Source organism: Geotrypetes seraphini, chromosome 5 (assembly GCF_902459505.1).
Source record: "Geotrypetes seraphini chromosome 5, aGeoSer1.1, whole genome shotgun sequence".
Classification (NCBI taxonomy): Eukaryota; Metazoa; Chordata; class Amphibia; order Gymnophiona; family Dermophiidae; genus Geotrypetes; species Geotrypetes seraphini.
The window spans coordinates 192,030,779-192,051,287 of NC_047088.1; the positions used below are offsets into that span (position 1 = coordinate 192,030,779).

The following is a 20,509-nucleotide window of genomic DNA, read 5'->3' on the forward strand; positions in this document are numbered from 1 at the left end:
AAACAGACCCCCACATACTACCCCAGTGATCACCAACCCCCCCCCATCAAAATTTTAATCATAACTTTAAAATTCCGCCTCCAGACCATCATCACCTGGCCGCCTGGCATAGGAAAGCCTAGTCGTCCAGCCTAGTGGCAGCTTAAGTCATCATGGGGGTGGGTTAGGGACCCATAGAGAGGAGGACCTATGCCCATAAGCCCCTGTAATCACTGCATTGATACTTAAACATGTGCACTCCCCTATACATCCCAAAACCCTTTTGTACTAGCATATAAGTGGCTCCTGCAGCCATAAGGGCTATTGGGGTGGTAGATAAGTGGGTCTAGGGGATTTTGGAGGTGGTTTGGGGGGGCTCACCATAACCTATAAGGGAGCTGTAGGGAGGAGAAGCCATGGCACCCTTTTTGTGAAGTTCACAGCAGTACCCTGTAAGGTACCCCACTGTTTAGGTGGCATGTCTGGGTGTGCAGTCCATCACTTTTCAGACCCCTCCCACGTCCAACAGGGCTTGTTCTAGGCGTTTCGGACTTGGACGGAAAGTTGGACCAAAATGTGGTATAAAGATGGACGATTTAGTGGCTTGGACAATCAGATCTGCAGGACGTATAATTAGACGATTTTCGAAATGAAAAAAAAGTTGGACGTATCTTTCGAAAATGTGTCTTAAGCTCTTTTTAACTTTGGATGACTTGCGAGATGGACGTAAACGGACTTAAACGTCCCTTTCGATTATGCCCTCCACGGGCTCCTTTTACTAAGGTGCGCTAGCATTTTTAGTGCACGCTGAAGATTAGCACGTGCAAACCATACGATAAATGAAAAATATTAACGCAAGCTCTATGGAGGCGTTAGTGTTCAGCATGCGTGGCATTGTAGTATGCACAAAAACCACTAGTGCACCTTAGTAAAAGGAGCCCTTAGTCCAGTGATTTTCCACTTTTTTCATTCTGTTAGAAAAATATGGAATGAAAAATGTAGAAAATCGCTGGACTAAAGCGTATAGCCTTCGATGAAGACTGCCTCAACTTTGTTAGTTGGGCTGAGAACTTTTCAGCAACTCTTCATATATGCTTACTACGTTAAGTAAAGACACAGGAGGATTTACAATATTTCAAACATATACATCAAAATACATCAAAAACACTAAACTACAAAACTAATAAATTAATACAATAGTGGCAGTATTTCTTTTGTGTCATCACATCTATAACATCAAATAACAGACATAACTTGAATTTACAATATGAGAATTAGACATTTCTATTGCCAGACTCTCTTTTCCTATGCTGTTGGTTGATGGTGCCTATACTGTCTTGCTAAAAACTTTTATACCCTTACCTCTCCACTCCTAAACATCTTATTTTTTAGTTCATTTGTATTGTATTAGTTCATTAGTTTTTTTGATCATTTGTATTGTAATATTATTAGTTATAGCAATTATTTTGCCTTCTATTAGCTGAAGAAGAAATACCAGCTAAAAAGACAAAGACAATAACTACTGCTCAGATATCCCAGACAAGACAAGCACGCGTTGAACAGGTATGTTCTTTTTGCAAAATTCTTTGTTATGTTAGGCTCGATTATATGTAGCAACTACCAATACAGCAGTATACAGTAAATTGCTTAATACACTAATTATTACCCTAAAGAAGAAAGGAAAAAAGACTTCAGGTGTTTGCAGGAGGGGAGGTCTTAGATACTTTCTTGCCCTCACTCCTTATTGCTGAGCTATCATTAGTCTGAATAAAACTTCCATTTAATCTACTTGCAGAATATTAATATTGAAGCTTCTCAGATCCAATTTACAAATTTCTCATATCAACTAATAACAACTTAATTTCCAAAATTCAGGTGCCCATCGCTCTGTGAAGCTTCCCCCTTTCACGTCTGCTTTGTAAGGAGCAGACACACCACTGAGAAGCCAGTCAGATTTACTGGCTCGACATGATGTTCTTTGTTCTCTCAGTGTTTCCGCAGGTGGCATTGTGCTTGTTGCAGGTTTCTGGGTCTCGCTGCATCTTTGTCAGGTAGAAACTGACATTTCAGCCACCATACTGTCTGCAGTATGAATTTGTAAATAGTGGGTTCACTGACCTGATTGGGAAAAGGGCAGTCCACCTATTTGAATTGAGGTGGGAAAGTCAGTTGGTCAGAAATTTGAGTTTTGTTGTGAAAGTCCATGAAATGGAAAAAACGAAGTCTCTGGTAGGTTTAAAGATGTTCTCCCCATGGAGCTGGGTTAGATGTTATCTCAGGGTTTCCACAGCAGGCATTGTGCTTGTTGTAGGTTTCCAGGTCTCGCTGCGTCTTTGTTAGGATGTCTCAGCCACCACAACAAAACTCAAATTTCTGACCAACTGACTTTCCCGCTAAAATTCAAATTGGTGGACTGCTTCTGTTCCCAGTCACTGAACCCACTATTTACAAAGTCACACTATAGACTTCGGAGCATACCCTGAAGAAAGCCACAGTATGGTGGCTGAAACGTCGGTTTCTACCTGACAAAGACGTAGCGAGACCTGGAAACCTGCAACAAGCACAATGCCAGCAGCCTTAAGAAACATAAAGATTATTTTGAAATATAATTCCACTTAATTTTGTACCTCACTTATTTTACAGAGGATAGAAGCCCGCTATGATGCGAGAACTGTTACCAGTATTGAAATGGCTGCAGAAAGTGCTGCAGTACAAGAGCTGCCTCATAAGATGCCTCCACGAATTCCTCCTAAACCTACATCAAAGTCGCCCACTCCACCGATAATCCATGCCCAAATACAGATGGCAAGGCAGCAGTCTCCATCACCTATCAGACATTCACCGTCTCCTGTAAGGCATGTCAGGGCTCCAAGTCCATCACCTGTCAGGTGAGTCAACCCAAAATATTTCTTAATATAGCTGTAACATCAATTCCAATGTATTCTAGATTGCTAAATAAAGGTGCATCTGTAGGCAAAATGTGGGCGATATAATAGCTGCTGTATATATCATATTGGTAAGTGCTCTATCCAGTACTACAATATATTCTACAATGTTCACTGGATTCTATAAAGAGCATCCAAATTTGGGTGTCAAAATAAGTAGTTAATGGGGCCCCAATATTACCATCCAATTCCAGCTCCCAGACTCCTCGTGGCTCCAAGGGACAATGGGGCCCCAATGATTTAATTATTGGAGATAACAAGCATTTAATTGGCGCTAATTATGATTTGGGCGTTGATCTGGCTACGTGCTATTTTGTAACAATGGACACTTAAATTGGATCATGTGCACGGTCTTGGGATGAGTATGTGTGGGTTAGAGGCATTCACAAAAGATGTGCATCGTTACAGAAGCGCGGGGATTCATACCCAATTTAGGGACCAGAATTTACACCAGGTTTCAGCTAGAATAAGTCCTTATGTCCAAAGGTTGAGCACTGAGTTTAGCATCCAAAGATGAGTGCAGAATGCAGCACTCAATTTGGAAATCATTTATAGAATCTGGCCCTGTATATCCAATCTGAATTCAGGAATAACATTTAACTTATTGAAGGCTTTTGAGTCACCAGGGTAACTGACCAAATATGATCTTGTTTTCAAAAACTTATGCTTAAAGAAATATGTTAGTATATAAGTTTTCACCAGCCTATGGGTTTTTTTGTTTTTTTTATATGATGTGACTTATTTACAGAAAAAATGTGGATCTGGGTAAATATCAGTGTTTGCCTTGGGTAACCTTAAAATAATGAACAACACATGGTAGGCAGGACTTCCTTTTGATTAATATATGATCAGAACAACAATCACTCAGTACAATTGGAGAAAACCAGTACTGGATTAGCCTGCACCATATAACTTGGAGTCAGGTGAAAACCCTGGGGAGGGTTAGCACTGTAGAGAACTACAATGGATTATCTGATCTTCCTAATAATTTCTGAGAATTGTGAACAAAAGCCAGTATATCCAATTCTCTGCTGTTGGAAAATCTGTGTAAGGAAAACAGGATGGATAACTATATGAAAAGCTTCTTCCAGGCTGTACCCCACTTCTTTAACATATGGATCTGGAATGGCCCACATGTCGCCCCACATCACCCATCACCCCCCTTACCTTCTTGTACACCAAATCTCCACGCTTTCTTATTTATTAGATCTCATATAACCTCCACAATAATAACAACCATAAATAAACCACAGACTCTTTATTGATGGTTATAACCAGGCCGCAGCTTTGTTTATTGGGACAAGAAGTAAATAAGCAATTAACAATTGCGTCACCTCCCGAGCTACAAAAACATTGCAATTTGACAAATCAAAATTAAATTCCACATGACCCCGCCATGAAGCAAGAGTCTAGGGGGTGGCATTGACCTCCATGCCCCTTTTCCGTGACACGTGCCTAAAAGCCCATTAGCTCCCCTGAGCTCACTTCCCCCTAACGGCTCATCTCTGGATGAGCCTGCGGGGGTAAGGCATGTACCTCCATGCCCCCCATGCCAGGTCACATGACCCGTGACGTCACCCCTCAGCTGATCACACTGCCACATAACCGCTCATCTTCACATAACCGCTGATCACACTGTCACATAACCGCTCGGAATCACAGCCGCTGCGACAGCCCCAAGCACCCCCTGTGCAAAAAAGGGAGGGTGGGAGGGAAAGCTACCTCCGATGGACAGGATAGACCCTGAACCTCAGAGGCATGTATTGTTCAACCTCCTCCCATCATGCCCTGCTCCTCCTCCACCCCTCCACCCCTTTCCGTCACCTATAAGCTGCTTCTCCATGGGCGACCAACCCGGGCCATCCAGCCCCTCATTATAGTCGCCCATCGAGACCAGCTCTTGGGCTCTTTTTTATTTAATATAACGTTAAACACATTTACAGCAAATGGTAAACAGAAAACATAGCTAAAGTACTTCCTTTAATTTATAGCTCAGAGTAAATTTCCAGTCTTTAAAGAAGTTTCTGCAGAAATTATTTCTACCCACTTGCCTTATTAAAGGCTTGAGAAGTACTTTTATAAAGGTATAAGGAGGGAGTGACCCAGTGCATTCTTCCATATGTATTTAAAGTGGATATTTAAAGAAGGTCAAAATGTTAGTTCTATATAAGTACTTTACAAAATGCAAAACTATACACGTGTAACCAGCAGACATGCATGTGTATATTTGCAATCTCGCCACTATGCAATCTAGTTGTTTAGCTGGGAGTTGCAGTGATGTCTTGCCATACTGTTTGTTCATTTCTCTCCCTTTTCCTTTCTTCCTTCTTTTTGTTTTGGTTAGGGTTAAATTTATAACTCCTTTCTTCCCTCCCTTATACTATTACTTTGTAACCTAGTTTCCTTTTATTTGCTACCACTACTTTATATAGCTCTCTTGTATTTTCTCTTTGTAAACTGCTTAGATTTCTTTCTATGATTTGTGGTATATTAAATAAAGTTGAGCCTTAAACTATGGATTTCCTCAGCAGCAGGCATAAATAAGCAAATTATTTTTTTGCCACTGATTGCACTTAGAAGTAGTAGTTTTACAAGGGAAAATATATATGTATTACATACATACAGTGTACTTTCCACATCCACTTTTACATGACTAGTTATAAAAGTATCCTTCTTATTTCAGAGCTACACTCTGGCCTCAGGAAGAGTGAAGTAACAGGGCAGATAGATCAGTGCTTAAAGAAAGTTTGCAGATGCCTTGCCCACTCAATTTTAACAGGAAATTAAAACACTTTTATAGGACATGGTAACCAGAAGAACTAGCAATCCTATTTCCTATAACTTAAGTAACTGTAACTACATGGTTTTCGGTAACTGATTTGTACAACAAACCATTTCCTGCTTCATGTAATGGTGTTTCATTATTTAAATGGCATCTACATTACAGCAATGGCATAGGATATCAGTTCTTATCAACAAAAGTACTGTTAAATAGCCCCCAGAGCTAGATGCCCAGGGCATATGAATATAAAATCAAGAGCCATTGCCCAGTATGCAAAGTCTGCAACTCTGGATTGTCTGAATGTTTTGTAATTCAACTCATTAAGGGTTCCTTTTACAGTACTAAAGGATGTCCGCTCGCTCTTTTTACGATAGCAGTTTCTAGCACAGGGAGCCGCGCTGAATGGCCCGCACTGTTCCCGACACTCATTGAGTTCCTATGAGCATCGGGATCAGCGCAGGCAATTCAGCGCGGCTCCCCGCACTAGAAACTGCTATCGTAAAAAGAGCGAGCGGACATCCTTTAGTACTGTAAAAGGAACCCTTAATTAGTTGAATTACAAAACATTCAGACAATCCAGAGTTGCAGACTTTGCATACTGGGGGGGGGGTGGGGGGGGTGGAAGCCCTTAATGCATAGTTTGAGCATTTGAACAGGCTACTGTAAAATGTGTTAAAGCATTTTGCAGTACCTGTTAGCACACAGTGACGTGCATAGAAACATAGAAAAAAGCGGCAGAAAAGGGCTATAGCCCACCAAGTCTGCCCATTCCAAGTATCCCTCCCCCCTGAGTTTACTCCCTTAAAGATCCCATGTGAGTATCCCATTTTCTCTTAAAATTTGTCACGCTGCTGGCCTTTATCACCTGGAGTGGGAGTCTGTTCCAATGATCCACCACTCTTTCGGTGAAGAAGTACTTCCTGGAGTCGCCATGAAACTTCCCTCCCCTGACTTTCAGCGGATGCCCTCTGGTGGTCAAGGGTCCCATGAGCCAGAAGATATCATACGTTTCAATCATATTACTTATATTTTTAATAGTATTTTCTGGAATGGCAGAGAATAGTCAGAGACCAAGACATGCTGCATATAAAGAAAAATAGAAAAAGGCTCCTTGAGGCAGTACAAGCAGCAGGTCTGGGTTTTTAAAGAACAGACTTTTCTCAGTTTGAGTTTTTCTCTGTTCTTTCCCCCCCCTCAGTCTACTATTGAGCTGATGATAATAAGTGGGGCTTTATGGAGTACTAAGTTACATTTGAAGTCTATACCGGAAGCTTTGAGGCTCAGTTTATTTAACTAATTGTTATTGGCTCCTTGTGGCACAAACAGCAAATTATATTTATTTATTTATTTTATTTTTAAAATTTCTATACCGTTTTTATCCAAAATGGTTCACAAGGGGTTACATACATAAAATTTTAAAAATCTATACAAAATAAGAAAATAAAAGACATATTCAGTGTAGCATAACTTCAATGTAGTATAACTCAATTACTCAGAAAAATGCATTAACAAATAGTTGAATCTAGTATATTGTATCAGTATAATACTGCCCTCTAGGGGAAAGGTTGCTGTATAAATCCAATGTTTTGAAATGAGAGAAGCACTTTTCTTTTGACCCATTTTGTAGTTCTAGATTCTTAGTTTATATTTGTAAAGGAATATAACATATTCTTGTCATTAATTTTCTTATTAGGTCAGTGTCTCCGGCTGGAAGACTCTCTACCTCACCTATTAGACATGTAAAATCTCCTGCACTGATGCGTAAAATGATACAGGCACCTGGTGGGCCTGATGTTTTACCACCGTGGAAGCAGGAGGGATATGTTGCTGTATCTGAAGCACGAATGAGAGAAACTGCAGTATCCACAACTGCCACTCAAATAAGGACCGAAGAAAGATGGGAAGGAAGATATGGTGCCCAAGAACAGGTGTCCATTAGCGCTGCTGCTGCTGCTGCAGTTGCTCCAGAGGTAACAAAAATAATTCCGGCTTCTGCCTTTTTACATGGTGACTTGTGAATGTAATGTGAATTGTGAATTGTGAGTACGTAATGTGAGTTGTGAATTGTAATGTGCTGTTCAGTAATTTTCATTACTGTACTTATATAAAAACGCATGCTTAATGCAAACATTTTACATGTGTCCTCCGGAAATGTTCAAATGTTCCTGTCTGTTTTGTGTATGAAACGTATCTTTTGGTGTAAATAATTTAGGTACGACAAGACACTGAGAAAACAGTAGCTGTTGCTACTGTGGTTGCTGCTGTTGACCAGGCCAGAGAGAGAGAACCAATCTCAAGTGCCATAGAGCAAGCTGCCAAAAGGGCAGCAGTGACTGCAGTACACATTCAACCTGTTAAAGAGAAGGTAGACATAAAGAAAGTTCTTTTATTTCCACCTCAAATGCAACCTTTGTCATCTGATTAACCAGAGCTTGCTGTGTACTACCTATTTTATTGACCTCTGCAAGACAACTCTTTTCCTTCCCATCACATTTTTACTCATTTCCCTTGTAATAATTTGTTAACAAATTTGTCACCTTCTTTTAATGGATAGCTAGCTACCTTTTCACATTTTCACACGAAGTAGGATTTTAAAGAAAAACTCTTCTTTTTTGTTTAACAATACTCAGGTGATAAAGGAAGCTGAAAAACCCCCAGTAGCTACTGTTGTAATTAGCACTGAGAGGGCCAAACAGCAGGAAGCAGTATCAAGAACTAAAGAAGAAATTGCTATCAAACGAGAGCAAGTGCGAATAACTCAAGAGCAGGTGACTATAACCTTTCTGCATGTAAAAGTAACTATAAAGAAAAATGGGGAGACCCAATGATCCACAGTGAAAACAATCCACCGATGAAAACAAAAACAAAAACTGTGGATACAGATGTTCTGGAGATAATTTATTAAACACTGATATATAAAACCATGAAAATTCAATTAAAAAAATACAATGATAAAAAATACTGTGATAAAAAATCCAACCGGACCCTACATGGTCCGTATTTCGGCAAACACACCTTCCTTAGGGGTCCAATGGTTTGCAACCTCACATATAAAGAATTGGACTGAAAACAGTCTATTGTCTTTAAACATGTGAGCAAAGAACACCGCAGACAAGCCGAAGTAGCAAAAAAATGCTAAGAAGGAATTGTTTTAGATAGATTGGACTGCCATTCACACTTTATGATATACGAGACTAAGTGAACTTTAAAATGAAAATTTTTTTTGATATGAATGAAATGAAAGTATATTTATATATTTGTACGGAGTTTTTTTCAAACCAGTGATGATACAGGTGGTTTAGAGTACTTGTGTAGTCCCGGCTGCCTGTGTATGAGGCTTGTTTTTCTCCGTTTTTGTACATATTATTATATTTTTTTGTGTCCGTAATCTTTTTGATGTAGTATGAATGAGATCCTTCTACTAAACTTAACATAAAATACGTTTTTGATGTAATTGTTTTAATATACGATTGTATCCCTCTACACATTTGGTTTTTCACCTACTTTTCGGTGCCATTTACTGAATCCATCCCTATGGATGCTTGCATAATGTTATTTTGATATACACATCCATATGAATTATAGAATTGTAAAGACAAAAGCTATTACACTGATATTAGCTGCAATTAATCAGACCACTATCCCAGAATCTCCTAACAAAGATAATCATTGAGAGTCAAATCTTTAAAAAGGGTAGCTTTGTTAGTCTGGTTTAACAAAAATGACAGAGGCTGGTGGCACCTTAAATACTTATCAGTCTTTTTATGCCATGACCCCATAAACACTGCCAAATAAAATTGTGTAACCCCCTGGAAGTGTAGAATGATGATGTGCTTATAGAGAGCTCACCTAGACTGTGACCCCAAACATGGGCTTTGTGATCCCATATGGGGTCCTAACCCACAGTTTGGAGAACTCTGCCTTACAGATTAACCAGTTTAATGAGTCACAACTCTATATTTTCCCTCTCCCATTCACCTTCATGTATATTTATTTACCTTCTGAAATTTACTCCATGTATCGGATGAATTGGATGCTAGTGCTCAAAAGCACCTGCCTCTCAATTTCATTAAGGACCAATATATAGTTATCTTTCATCCACATCCATCCTTTTGGTTTCTTTTACATGACTTTCATTTATCTTTATTTGCTTCCCTCTGTAATTTTTTTGTGAGATTGGATACTAAAAGAAACTCTTCTTTTTCTATAAAAATGTCAGAGGGTAAAGGAAGCTGAGAAAACTGTAATAGTTGCTTCTGAGAGGGCCAAACGGCAAGAGGCAGTATCAAGAACCATAGAAGGAATTGATATCAAACGAGAACAAAAACGTCTAATTCAAGATCAGGTGACTTTAGCTTTTCCTTATGTGAAAGCAACTATAACACCAAACTTGTAAAACCACCAAAACTCACCTCATAATATGCACCATTTTAAGATAATCCTTTAACTTCCCATTTGGTAGTTTTTGTGTACTAATATATTCTAATTAACCCCAACTTTTTCAAAGCCATGGTAGTGGCATTCCATGTGGCAAATGCTCCGATGCCCATTAAATCCGTATGGATGTTGGAGCGATTACCCCAGAAGCTGCTACCTACGACTTTGTAATGGAGCCCTAAGTCATGCTTTGTTTCCTGGTATCTAAATCATATTTTATTTCCACATGTTTATATCACTCCCAGATACAGTTGTTCAATATGATTTACAACATCTGAAATTACAATATAAAATCAACACTTACCAGATCATAAAAAACAAATCATCCTGGCTGTAACTAAAATCCTAACAACACAGATGCCTGGCCATCCTCCCCATATTAAGGGGAAAAGATAAAAGTTATGTGTGACAATATTAATCATGGGGAAACAACAATAGTTGCCCCACTGAGTTAAACCATTTACAACCATACCAGCATGTAATTTATTAGGTGGGTAATTTTAAAAGCAATTTGTATGCATAAAACAGATATGTGGAAACACTTGTTATAAAACTGTCCAAACTAGATGTGGGTACCCCGTGATAACCAGAGTTTCCTTTTCATCAATATGTGATATATGTAGAGAGTAATTTTATAAACTATTTTTACATGTACGTGGGCATTTATAAAATTAAGTCACACCTAAAAGAATGCAGAGAAACAGGGCGCATACTTGTATAGAGGCATTCTCAGGGGCAGGGTTTGGTCTGAGTCACAAAATTCACACATGTATTTTATAAAATACACAGGATTGTGCACATTGACCCTGATTCTATAAAAGGTGCCTACTGGTAGATGCCTAGATCAGGGCACATACCAAGTTAGGCAGATAATTAATTGTAATTGGTTAATTGGCACTGAGAGTTGAATTAAGAACACCTAATACAGTGCACTAGTTCAGCAAGTGCGGCTAAGAGGTTATAAAAGGTAGAAGGCCTCAATAATACAGAGCCAAAATATACAAAGCATTGTACAACCTCAGACCTGCTGAACTGGGCTTAAAAAAAAGATTGAAACACAAACAAGAAAAAGCAAAACAAGCAATTATAATGTTTTTAAAAAGATATTAATTTGATTTTGGTTTTTATTTTAAAAGCATTATAATTGTTGTGTTTTTTTTCTGTTGTTTATGTATCATTCTAACTTATTTATTTAGTTAGATTGTCAGTTTTTACAGCCCCTGATGCAGCCCTTAAGAGGCGAAACATGGCCATGTCAGGCTTTTAATTATTTATGTATTTATGATTTTATGTAGTGAATACATTTTGCATTGGTTTTCTATTCGGATCTACTGCTTTTATGTATCCCATTCTCCTTATGTACATCTTTACATCTGCTCTCATGCGGGTGTATTATCTACATTTTAAATTAAGGCATGATTTCTGTTGAATTCTTACTAGTATTTTAAAGACACATGGGGGGAATGTACTAAACTGTGGTAACATTTCAGATTTTACCATAGCTTAATGTATTATGGGAGTCACTAACTTGTAAGTCCAACTCTCCCCAGTTCCACCCCAGGAATATTTCCGCTTATTTTCTAACACACAGGGCCTCTTCTATCAAACTGTGATAGCAGTTTGTAGCGCGGTAAGCCGCACTGAATGGCCTGCGCTGCTCCCGATGCAGAGTTCCCATGAGCATCGGGAGCAACGCAGCCCATTCAGCACGGCTTTCTGTGCTAAAAACTGCTAGCGCAGTTTGATAGAAGAGGCCTTCAGTGTTCACTAATTACCTTTCTAATTAGTCTAGCTCCATTTCTCTTTGTACTAATGAAATCACAATGGCAGGGAATGTTTAACGTATAAATTTGTATGTTTACATACCATACACATACTGTCTGTGTGTGATTTTATAAATATGATACTTATATGTATATTTTGCATATAGATATGTATCACAACTTATCTTGACTTATATCTCACAACAAGGTTGAAGACGGATGAAATCACCTTATACTTAATTATACGGACCTTCAGACCGCAGCTGGGCACTAAATGCTACCAGTTGCAAACCTCTTCGTCAGTCCAACTTTTATTGTGTATTCATAATATTTTCTTTTTAAATTTATTTTAGTATAATTCTTTATCCATATCTTTATCCTTACCTTTATCATTATTTTTCATATTATTCAATATAAAAATGGAAGGATGCCACTTAACTTTATAGTGAACTATCCTTCATTGTTCATTCACCTCTCCTGACATGCATGTTTCAGATGAAACTTTTCTTTAGGGTCGAGGGAAAACATTTGAGGGAGCCTATGCCAAACTTACAACCTTGTTGAGAGATATAAGTCAAGAAAGGTGTGATACAATCTGATTGAGTACACAACAGTGGCATATATTTGCAGGATTATTGCATATAGATATAACACATATAGCATGTGTTCTTCCAGATAATGCTCTCAGTCCAATCAAGAAGAGAATGATGTGGATATGGTTCAATCCATGATCTGAAACAATGTCAAAACATAGAATTTAATTTCTGCAAATTGGCACTTAATGAAATAAGAACACTCGTATCAGCTACAGTGGCAAAATAACATTCAGAATTTAGGAAGTTAGTTGGCTGGACTGAGAACTTTTCAATAGCCCCTTGTATGTATACAAAAATGTTTATTTCTGCATTACATATATGTACATAAAATTATATATATAGGAGGTAATTCTACAACTTGGTGCCTAGATGTATGGGCCATTTACACACATTATAGGTGCCATTAATTGGTTGTTATTTGTGAATGTACACTAGAAAGTATTCTATAAGGTAGCACCTAAGCAGTGTAACTTATAACTTTAGGTGGTGTATACATGGGCAGGACATGGGAGTGCCTTCAAGTGACACGTGAATTATGAGTTACCTTTGTCACTTGGCACATATAGATGTGGCCATTTACATTAGCCATGGGCATGGTGTAATTCATTGCACCTAACTTAGATGCATCCATGCCAATTATGCTATAATTCTATAATGTCATTTTGGTACTTAGATGGTGTTATAGAATTGGTGACCAGTACGTGGCATCAGCACACCTAAATGGAGGCACCAATTTCTCGAATTACCTCCATTATGTAATTTTATGTGTATAAGCATACCATACCTTATTTGCTAATATAAATTGTAATAGATGTTTGTTTATTCAACAGTGGTCTCAATTAAATCCAAAATATAACCCTAATTGAATACTTTTCTAAAATAGAATCGGTCAGAAAGCAGTTTTTATAAAGAAAAGAAGAGACAAAACAAGCCTGCTTTCAGAATCAAGATGCTGAATGCTTAACTGCAGGAATATGACTTTTTAAAGAATAAAATGTAGCTGTTCTTCAAGGGCACAGCAGAGATAATTTAAAAAAATAATACTGTTGCATAAAAAAATACCTCAGAAACTGACTAATATCCTAATTACTTCCATGATTATCAGTGGTTATCACTAACTTGTGGTCAGATCTACAGTCATACAGCGTGACATACTCATTAGTTATATGAGTGTGGTATGTGAATGTTGAATTCATAGCCCCTTATATGTTGTTACTATGGATGTGTATATGAACTCTATAAATTTTTTCTCTAGATTGATGTTGGCAAAAGAGCAGGAGCTGTAGCCACAGTTGTTGCTGCAGTTGATTTGGCACGTACCAGAGAACCAGGACGTGCTGAAGAAACATTTATAGACGAAACAAGGTTGGAATATGAGCAAAAAGAGCGGGCTCTAGCTGCAAGAACTGTTGAGGTGTCTCCTGAGCGCCAGGCTGTCCCCAAGCCAGTTGTCCCTAAGCCAGTATATGTTCCTCCCGAAACACAAATCCTCACTACTGATCGTGTAACAACACACATCACACAGGTCAGATTTAACTTTGCATCAGTATTTTTTTCATCTTACACAGTAAAGATTTTGATTTGTCAATAGCTGCTCAATGGGATTTTATTGGTTAATACAGATCAGAAGAACGCCAGAACCTCTACCAGAGCCTTCAGTCCATGTGGAGCCAAAACTTCCCCACCCAGTTCCTCATTTTGCAGTTTCAAAAATTGCATTGCATAAGCCAGATCATGCTTATGAGGTAAGAAGTGGAGGAAGGGTATGTATAACATTCTCAATGAAACATGTACAATGTATTGGGGTAAATATTCAGCCAGTGGCAAGGAGTGATTTTTGGCCGCTGATGGTACTATGCCCGGATATTCAATGCTGAGCCATGTCCAGGCATTGACATTGAATAACTGGGTGTGTGCGTCAACTATTCTTTATCCAGTTAAGTTTGATATTCAGCACGTAATTCTCTAAGTGAAACCAGAGAAGGATAAGACTGTTTTATGAGGTCTGATTTTTCCAGTTAATTTAGGAAAGTAAGTGCTGAATATTGGCACAGCTGCAGAAGTACCAGCTCTGCCCCAGACCACCCACAAAATAGCCAGGTTCATGTTTGGTGGTTAATACTGATATTCAGCACCACTAGCTGGTTAAGAGATGCTGAATATCAGTGGATAGACCCTCACAAAAAATTTAACCAGCCAGGAGCCTCTCCTGCCTGGATAATTCACTTTGAATATTGACCCCATTATATTTACAACTTTTTTGTACTATACAGTACACATTTTAAAGTATGCCACATCATTTCAGTCCTTTATAAGGAGACAAGGATTATAGCAAAGTCAAATCAATTTTTATTAGATCAATAAACTATTCTGTAAGAAGGCATGTAGGCACCCCAAGGTTGTGTGGTAGAAGCCTGTTCTATAATGTAGCTTTGGCACCCTTCTGATTTTGGCACACCTAACAGATACAAAAGTTATACCAGCCATGGAACTGGTATAAGTGTGAGTATCTACAGTAAATGCGGCACAGACTGTGGTTAATGCTTTCAGTGTAATCAATAATTTGATAGCGGAAGTCAGATCTAATTTCACATAATACACATTTAAAATCAGTTTGCTAGGGGGGAAAGTGCATCTTTAGATCAGCAAAATTGAGTAGCAAAACTATAACTTTCTTTCTCTTTGTCTGGTTAGGTTTCAATAGCAGGTAGTGCTATGGCTACTCTGGAAAAAGAATTGATAACAACATCTACTCAAAAGATCACCAAATCAGTGAAAGCTCCTATTTTAAAACCTGCTGGGCATAAGGTGATAGAGAAAGAGGTTCCTCGACCCTTTCCTGCGGAGGAGCCAGCAGATTCCTTCAAGACTCGCTTTGGTTATGAAGTGAAAAAAGACATAGATGTAAGGATTTCAGAGCCTGTGGTTCGAGAAGAGCATTATCGGATAATGAAAGAAGTCAAAGCTGAGGTTTGTCATCATGAATATTTCTATTTCATTGATTAATATAGCATATGACTGTGTAACATTTTTTTAAATTAAATTTTCCCTTATTCAAAGCCATCAATGCAGTTTTGTCTGCTTAATTTGGGGAGGCAAAGGATAAGAGAGTCAAAATGTGCCTATGCTACAAGTCTTTTAATCCTTCTGATGTTTATATATCCTATGTTAAGTTTTGAAAGTTTGTTTTCAGAAGGCAATTAACTGTGCAGCAGACGCCTGTGACAGAGAATGTGTTTCAAAATTAGATTTTTGCATGTGTATTTGCATGACGGCACAGTATTTTTAATGGTATTTGCTATAATTGTTCTAGGTGCCAGAAGCTGCAAGAGTCCCTGAACCTGCAGAAATTCCTGCATCTCCACCATCATTAGTTTCAGTAAGTACCATTCTAGGCAGTTATCAGCATAAATTGATGATCTGATTTTTTTTTTAATAACTACATTATATTTTACACATTTGCCAATGCCTGCTTAATGCTTTTCGGGGCAAATTCTATAAATAGCATCCTGATTTTAGGCAGCATCTATCCAGCCAATTAGGACACATATTTTTTGGTTTGTTTTTTTTAAAACCCTTGAGGCAGGGCACCTACACTTTAGGCATCTGTCGCGGGTGCAGGGAGATGCATCAGAACACTTAAGCTAGCCCAAGGCTGGGCATGGGTGTGGTTTCACCTGGAAGTGGCCTTGGGCGAGATTAAGTGGCTCTAGGTGTCTCTCTAGGGCCTGAAATGTAGGTCAGCCTGAAATGTAGGTCAGCAAAATGCTGGCCTACATTTCAAATGGATGCGGCTGCTAAGCTGATTGTGGCATAGGAAGAGGAGCCTTATCTGAGCCAATCAGAGTCATAGGCCCTTCCCTGGTGCATCCCAGAATGTACCAGGAAGGGGAAGACCTGCCATTTTGAAGTGGTGGTTGGCTGGCCAGAGGGTGTGAGCATCCCACCAGTCAAACATTCAACTGAAAGGTAGGGGAGGGGGTTTGGGATAGAGTAGGGGGGGGTGAGCCTTGGGGGTGTCGGGGGACTTAGTCTTGGGGGTGGGATGACTGAGCCTTGGGAGGTGTCGGGGGTGGGGGGGGTTCGTGTTCAGGGTGGTGGTGGTAGGAGAGAGTGGGCATTCATCCTGCCAGGCTTGCTTCTGGGGGGGGGGGGTTGCCTGGCTTACTTCAGGGGGGTCCAGGACACAAGAGAGTGGGCATCCCTCCTGCTGGATGACTTTGTGGAGGGGGGGTGTTCCCTACCACAGCCGCTCAGCTGATCACGGCAGGGGGATTAATTGAGTGATAGGCACATATCTTCCTAGGTGCGATTGTACAAAAGATAGGTGCCTATTGCATGGTGCCTAACCCCAAAGTAGGCATGTTTATAGGCAGAAAATGATTTAGGCGCCACTAGGCATGATTTTCTATAAGACTTAGGTACCTATAATGTAGGTCTTTAAAACCATGGTCTATATTACAGGTGTTTAAATTTTAAGTTAGGTGTGATTCTGCAATAGGCACCTAAGTGTGATTGACAAGAGATAGGCATCTATATTTTTAGATACCATTTACAGAATTTCCCTGTTAGAGGCAAATTCTACAACTCGGTGTCTGCATTTAGGAACCCCCAAGGATTTGAATTAAAAGCAGTTCTATAACAGCACTTGGGCACCATGGTTCCCTCTAATTTGAGAAGGAGTCCTCCAATTTCATTGTCACCAGTAGGTAATTGTGTTTCAATATTGTGCTTTCAACTGCTAGGAACAGAGAGGTTCCCTAAGTCCTGCAGAGCTTCCCAGTCCCTCATTATTGAAAATGTGATGGTGAAATAGTAAATCCCCCCCCCCCTAACTAGCAGGATTCTAGGTGATGGATGCCCTTTCAATTTAGAAGGATCAGTGCTGGGCACCCAGATGCTGTTACAGAATACTTGTATAGCCTGGTATATGTGCACCCTTAGCACTCTGAGTTTGTGGGTTCAAACACTGCGCTGCTCCTTGTGACCCTGAGCAAGTCACTTAATTCTCCATTGCCCCAGGTACATTAGATAGACTGTGAGCCCACCAGGACAGATAGGGTAATGCTTAAAGTACCTGTATGTAAACCGCTTAGAGTGTGGTTGTAAAATAACAAATAGGCAGTATACACATCCCTACCTAACATTTATGCACCTGCTGTTATACCAGACATTGACCCCCTCCTCTACGAACTGCGCTAGCAGTTTCTAGCATGGGGAGCCACGCTGGATGGCCTGCGCTGCTCCCGACACTCATAGAGTTCCTATGAGCGTTGGGAGCAGTACGGGCCATTCAGCACGGCTCTCTGTGCTAGAAACTGCGAGCCCAGTTTCGTAGAAGAGGGAGTGAGCTGGCATAAGTGTTGGGGCCTAATTTATTTATTTAATCATTTATATACCACTTATATCCTAAGTGGTTTACATTCAGGTACTTTATCATATTTCCCTATCTGCCCTTGTGTACACCCCTTTGCATTTATGGATTCTCTATACGGCATCGATATTGGCGGCTGCCTAAAAAGCAGCCGCCGATCGCATGTCAATCATATGATGGTGCTGTATAGAGAATCACGCCTCCAGGAAAGATAGGTGCCAGAAATGTAGGTAAGGGTTTTCTAGGCCTACATTTCTGGTGCCTATATTTGTCGTGAATTGCTCCTCTGTAGGTGTTTTAGGATGCCTGCCAGTTCCGGCGTTAGTCACGCCCACAGTGATCTTAGGCTGCTTTACCTCCAGAGGCACGATTCCAGTGCCTTTTATTTAGGTGCTGATAGGCGCTTTAATGTTGCAGTTTTTGGCCATTTTAAATGGCATTTCTTAATTAGCTTATTAGTGCCTAAGTTTAGGCACCATTTCTAGAATTTCTACCTATGTAAGTTGGGTACGCATTTATGCAATAGCTCTTAGATGCCCTGTTGGCATGACTGTGAGTAAATGAACATGTTAACACATATAAATGCTATAATTCTAGACATTTACACTCATAAAGGGTGCATTAATATGGATACCTGGATTATAGAGCTGCCCTTTTATTGTGTGATAAGTGCAAGCCATTACTGCACTTTAGTAAAAGGGCCCCTTAGTTATCTTTGACTCGCTGTGTTCTGAAAACTTACTGATATGCATTGAAGACCTCTTTTGCTGGGTTCCCATAATGAATCAAATTAGATGTTATATTGAAGTGTGTGGCATATATATTTGATAACAACCAAGGATTTCTATCAGTGTATATTTTTTTTATCTATATTTAATGTAGGGTCTGAAAAATGTGACTGCCACTGAAGGGGAATCTGTCACTTTGGAGTGTCAGATCAGTGGATTTCCAGCCCCAGAGGTGAACTGGTACAGAGAGAACTATCAGATTGAAAGTTCTATTGACTTCCAAATTACCTTTGAAAAAGAAATAGCCCGACTTGTAATCCGTGAAGCATTTGCAGAAGATAGTGGCCGATTCACTTGCACTGCTACAAATAAGGCTGGCACAGTCAGCACTTCATGTTATTTAGTCATTCAGGGTAAGTGAATCAATTGATTGCATTTTTTTCCCCCCACAAATCACAGAATACATTTATTTCATTATAGGGATGATATTAAGCTTCGACTCATAAGTATTTCAAATACTGAAAATGGCAAGAACAGATAAATTATGCATATGGTATCATATCATGTAGTATGAGTTTATCTTGTTACCCAGACTGGATTAACCAAAACTCAAAAAAGCTTGTCCAATATATAATATAATGCTCTTCTAGACTAGACAACATAGACCTCAGTAGTGCAGCCCAGGAACCAATTGATTACTGGGTATGTAGGCACTTACTTCTTCATCGCTCTCTAATATTTTTATTATTTTATTATCAAAATGCCCATATTTTGGAGCTTTACCAAAATCTTTTAGAATGTTATCATCATTTAAACATTGAGCTTAAATGCACTTAGCTTTATATCAGCAAGGGCACCTTCTAACATGTTTTGCCGTCAGGCTTTCTCAAGGGAACGTCCCCCTATTTAACCCACTTGTCTTCTTGACCATGCATCTTCTTTAAGTCAAATATTTGCTGTCATCTACTTTAACTTTAATTTCAAAGGTCAAGCTACACATTTTTGAACACAGATGTGATGTTGTGGTCTTACTTATGAAACTGAATGCACAAGATTTTTTCTTTTATATCCTTAAATATATGTACATTTTTTATTTCCTTTAGTAACTGAAGAGTATGAGAGCAAAGAGGTTCTTGTAGTGCCAGAGAAGGTCATCACAGAAGAAAAACGGTAACATTTTTTAAATGTCTAGTTGAACAGTGTGATAGTTTAGAAAAAGAAGCTTTTCACTGACCAAAGAATGAGGCTTGGAGAAAATAAGTGAGAGAAATAACATTGATTGGGAGAAAGAGTGGCAAAACAAGAGTGGAAATAACCATGATATGTGGATTAACTTAGCTGTTAGCATTATCCTAGGATTTTGGTGACAGCATTATCACTTATCCTTCAACCTTATTGTTAAAGTTGGTATTTGGTTTGGTTTAATTTTGTAGCAAAGTTAACAGTCTTAGGGGGAAGTTATTAATGTGGACTACCATTAAGATGGGTTATTTTAGCACAAATTTGCTATTTTAGCACAGGTCCTATTTTATGCAACGAAACCTACCCCTCTTTTACGAACATGGAGCATGGGTTTTAGCGCCGGCAGCGGCAGTAACTGCTCCAACGCTTATAGAATTCCTATGAGCATCAGAGCAGTTACCGCCACTGCCGGTGCTAAAACCCGCACTATACATTCGTAAAAGAGGGGGCTAGTTACTATTAACTGGGGGTTAATAATAAAATAACACATCTTAATGGTCACTCATATTGACAACGTCCCTCCTTAGCCATTCTATGAAGCAGCAAAAATTGCATGTGCTGTTTAGTTTTTGCATGTATGATTTTGCGACAAGTATTTTCATGCAAATTCAGGAGTCCAATAGCAAAAATGCTTTTTCACAAAATCTTTTATCTATACCTCCT

General features: G+C 39.2%; 1 protein-coding gene across 18 annotated transcripts in view; it reads left to right on the forward strand.

Moving 5' to 3' along the window:
- Positions 1–20,509, forward strand: part of TTN (titin) — a 461,697-nt gene that overhangs the window by 18,426 nt on the left and 422,762 nt on the right. For 17 of the 18 annotated variants that reach the window (XM_033947057.1, XM_033947058.1, XM_033947060.1 and 14 more), the window contains exons 5-16: positions 1,460–1,542; positions 2,623–2,867; positions 7,400–7,676; positions 7,919–8,071; positions 8,337–8,474; positions 9,926–10,051; positions 13,758–14,027; positions 14,125–14,247; positions 15,197–15,472; positions 15,816–15,881; positions 18,759–19,017; positions 19,708–19,774. In XM_033947057.1, coding sequence (XP_033802948.1) covers positions 1,460–1,542; positions 2,623–2,867; positions 7,400–7,676; positions 7,919–8,071; positions 8,337–8,474; positions 9,926–10,051; positions 13,758–14,027; positions 14,125–14,247; positions 15,197–15,472; positions 15,816–15,881; positions 18,759–19,017; positions 19,708–19,774 — 2,083 coding nt within the window. The remainder of the gene's footprint in view (positions 1–1,459; positions 1,543–2,622; positions 2,868–7,399; positions 7,677–7,918; positions 8,072–8,336; positions 8,475–9,925; positions 10,052–13,757; positions 14,028–14,124; positions 14,248–15,196; positions 15,473–15,815; positions 15,882–18,758; positions 19,018–19,707; positions 19,775–20,509) is intronic. The other variant, XM_033947074.1, reaches the window with a different exon arrangement.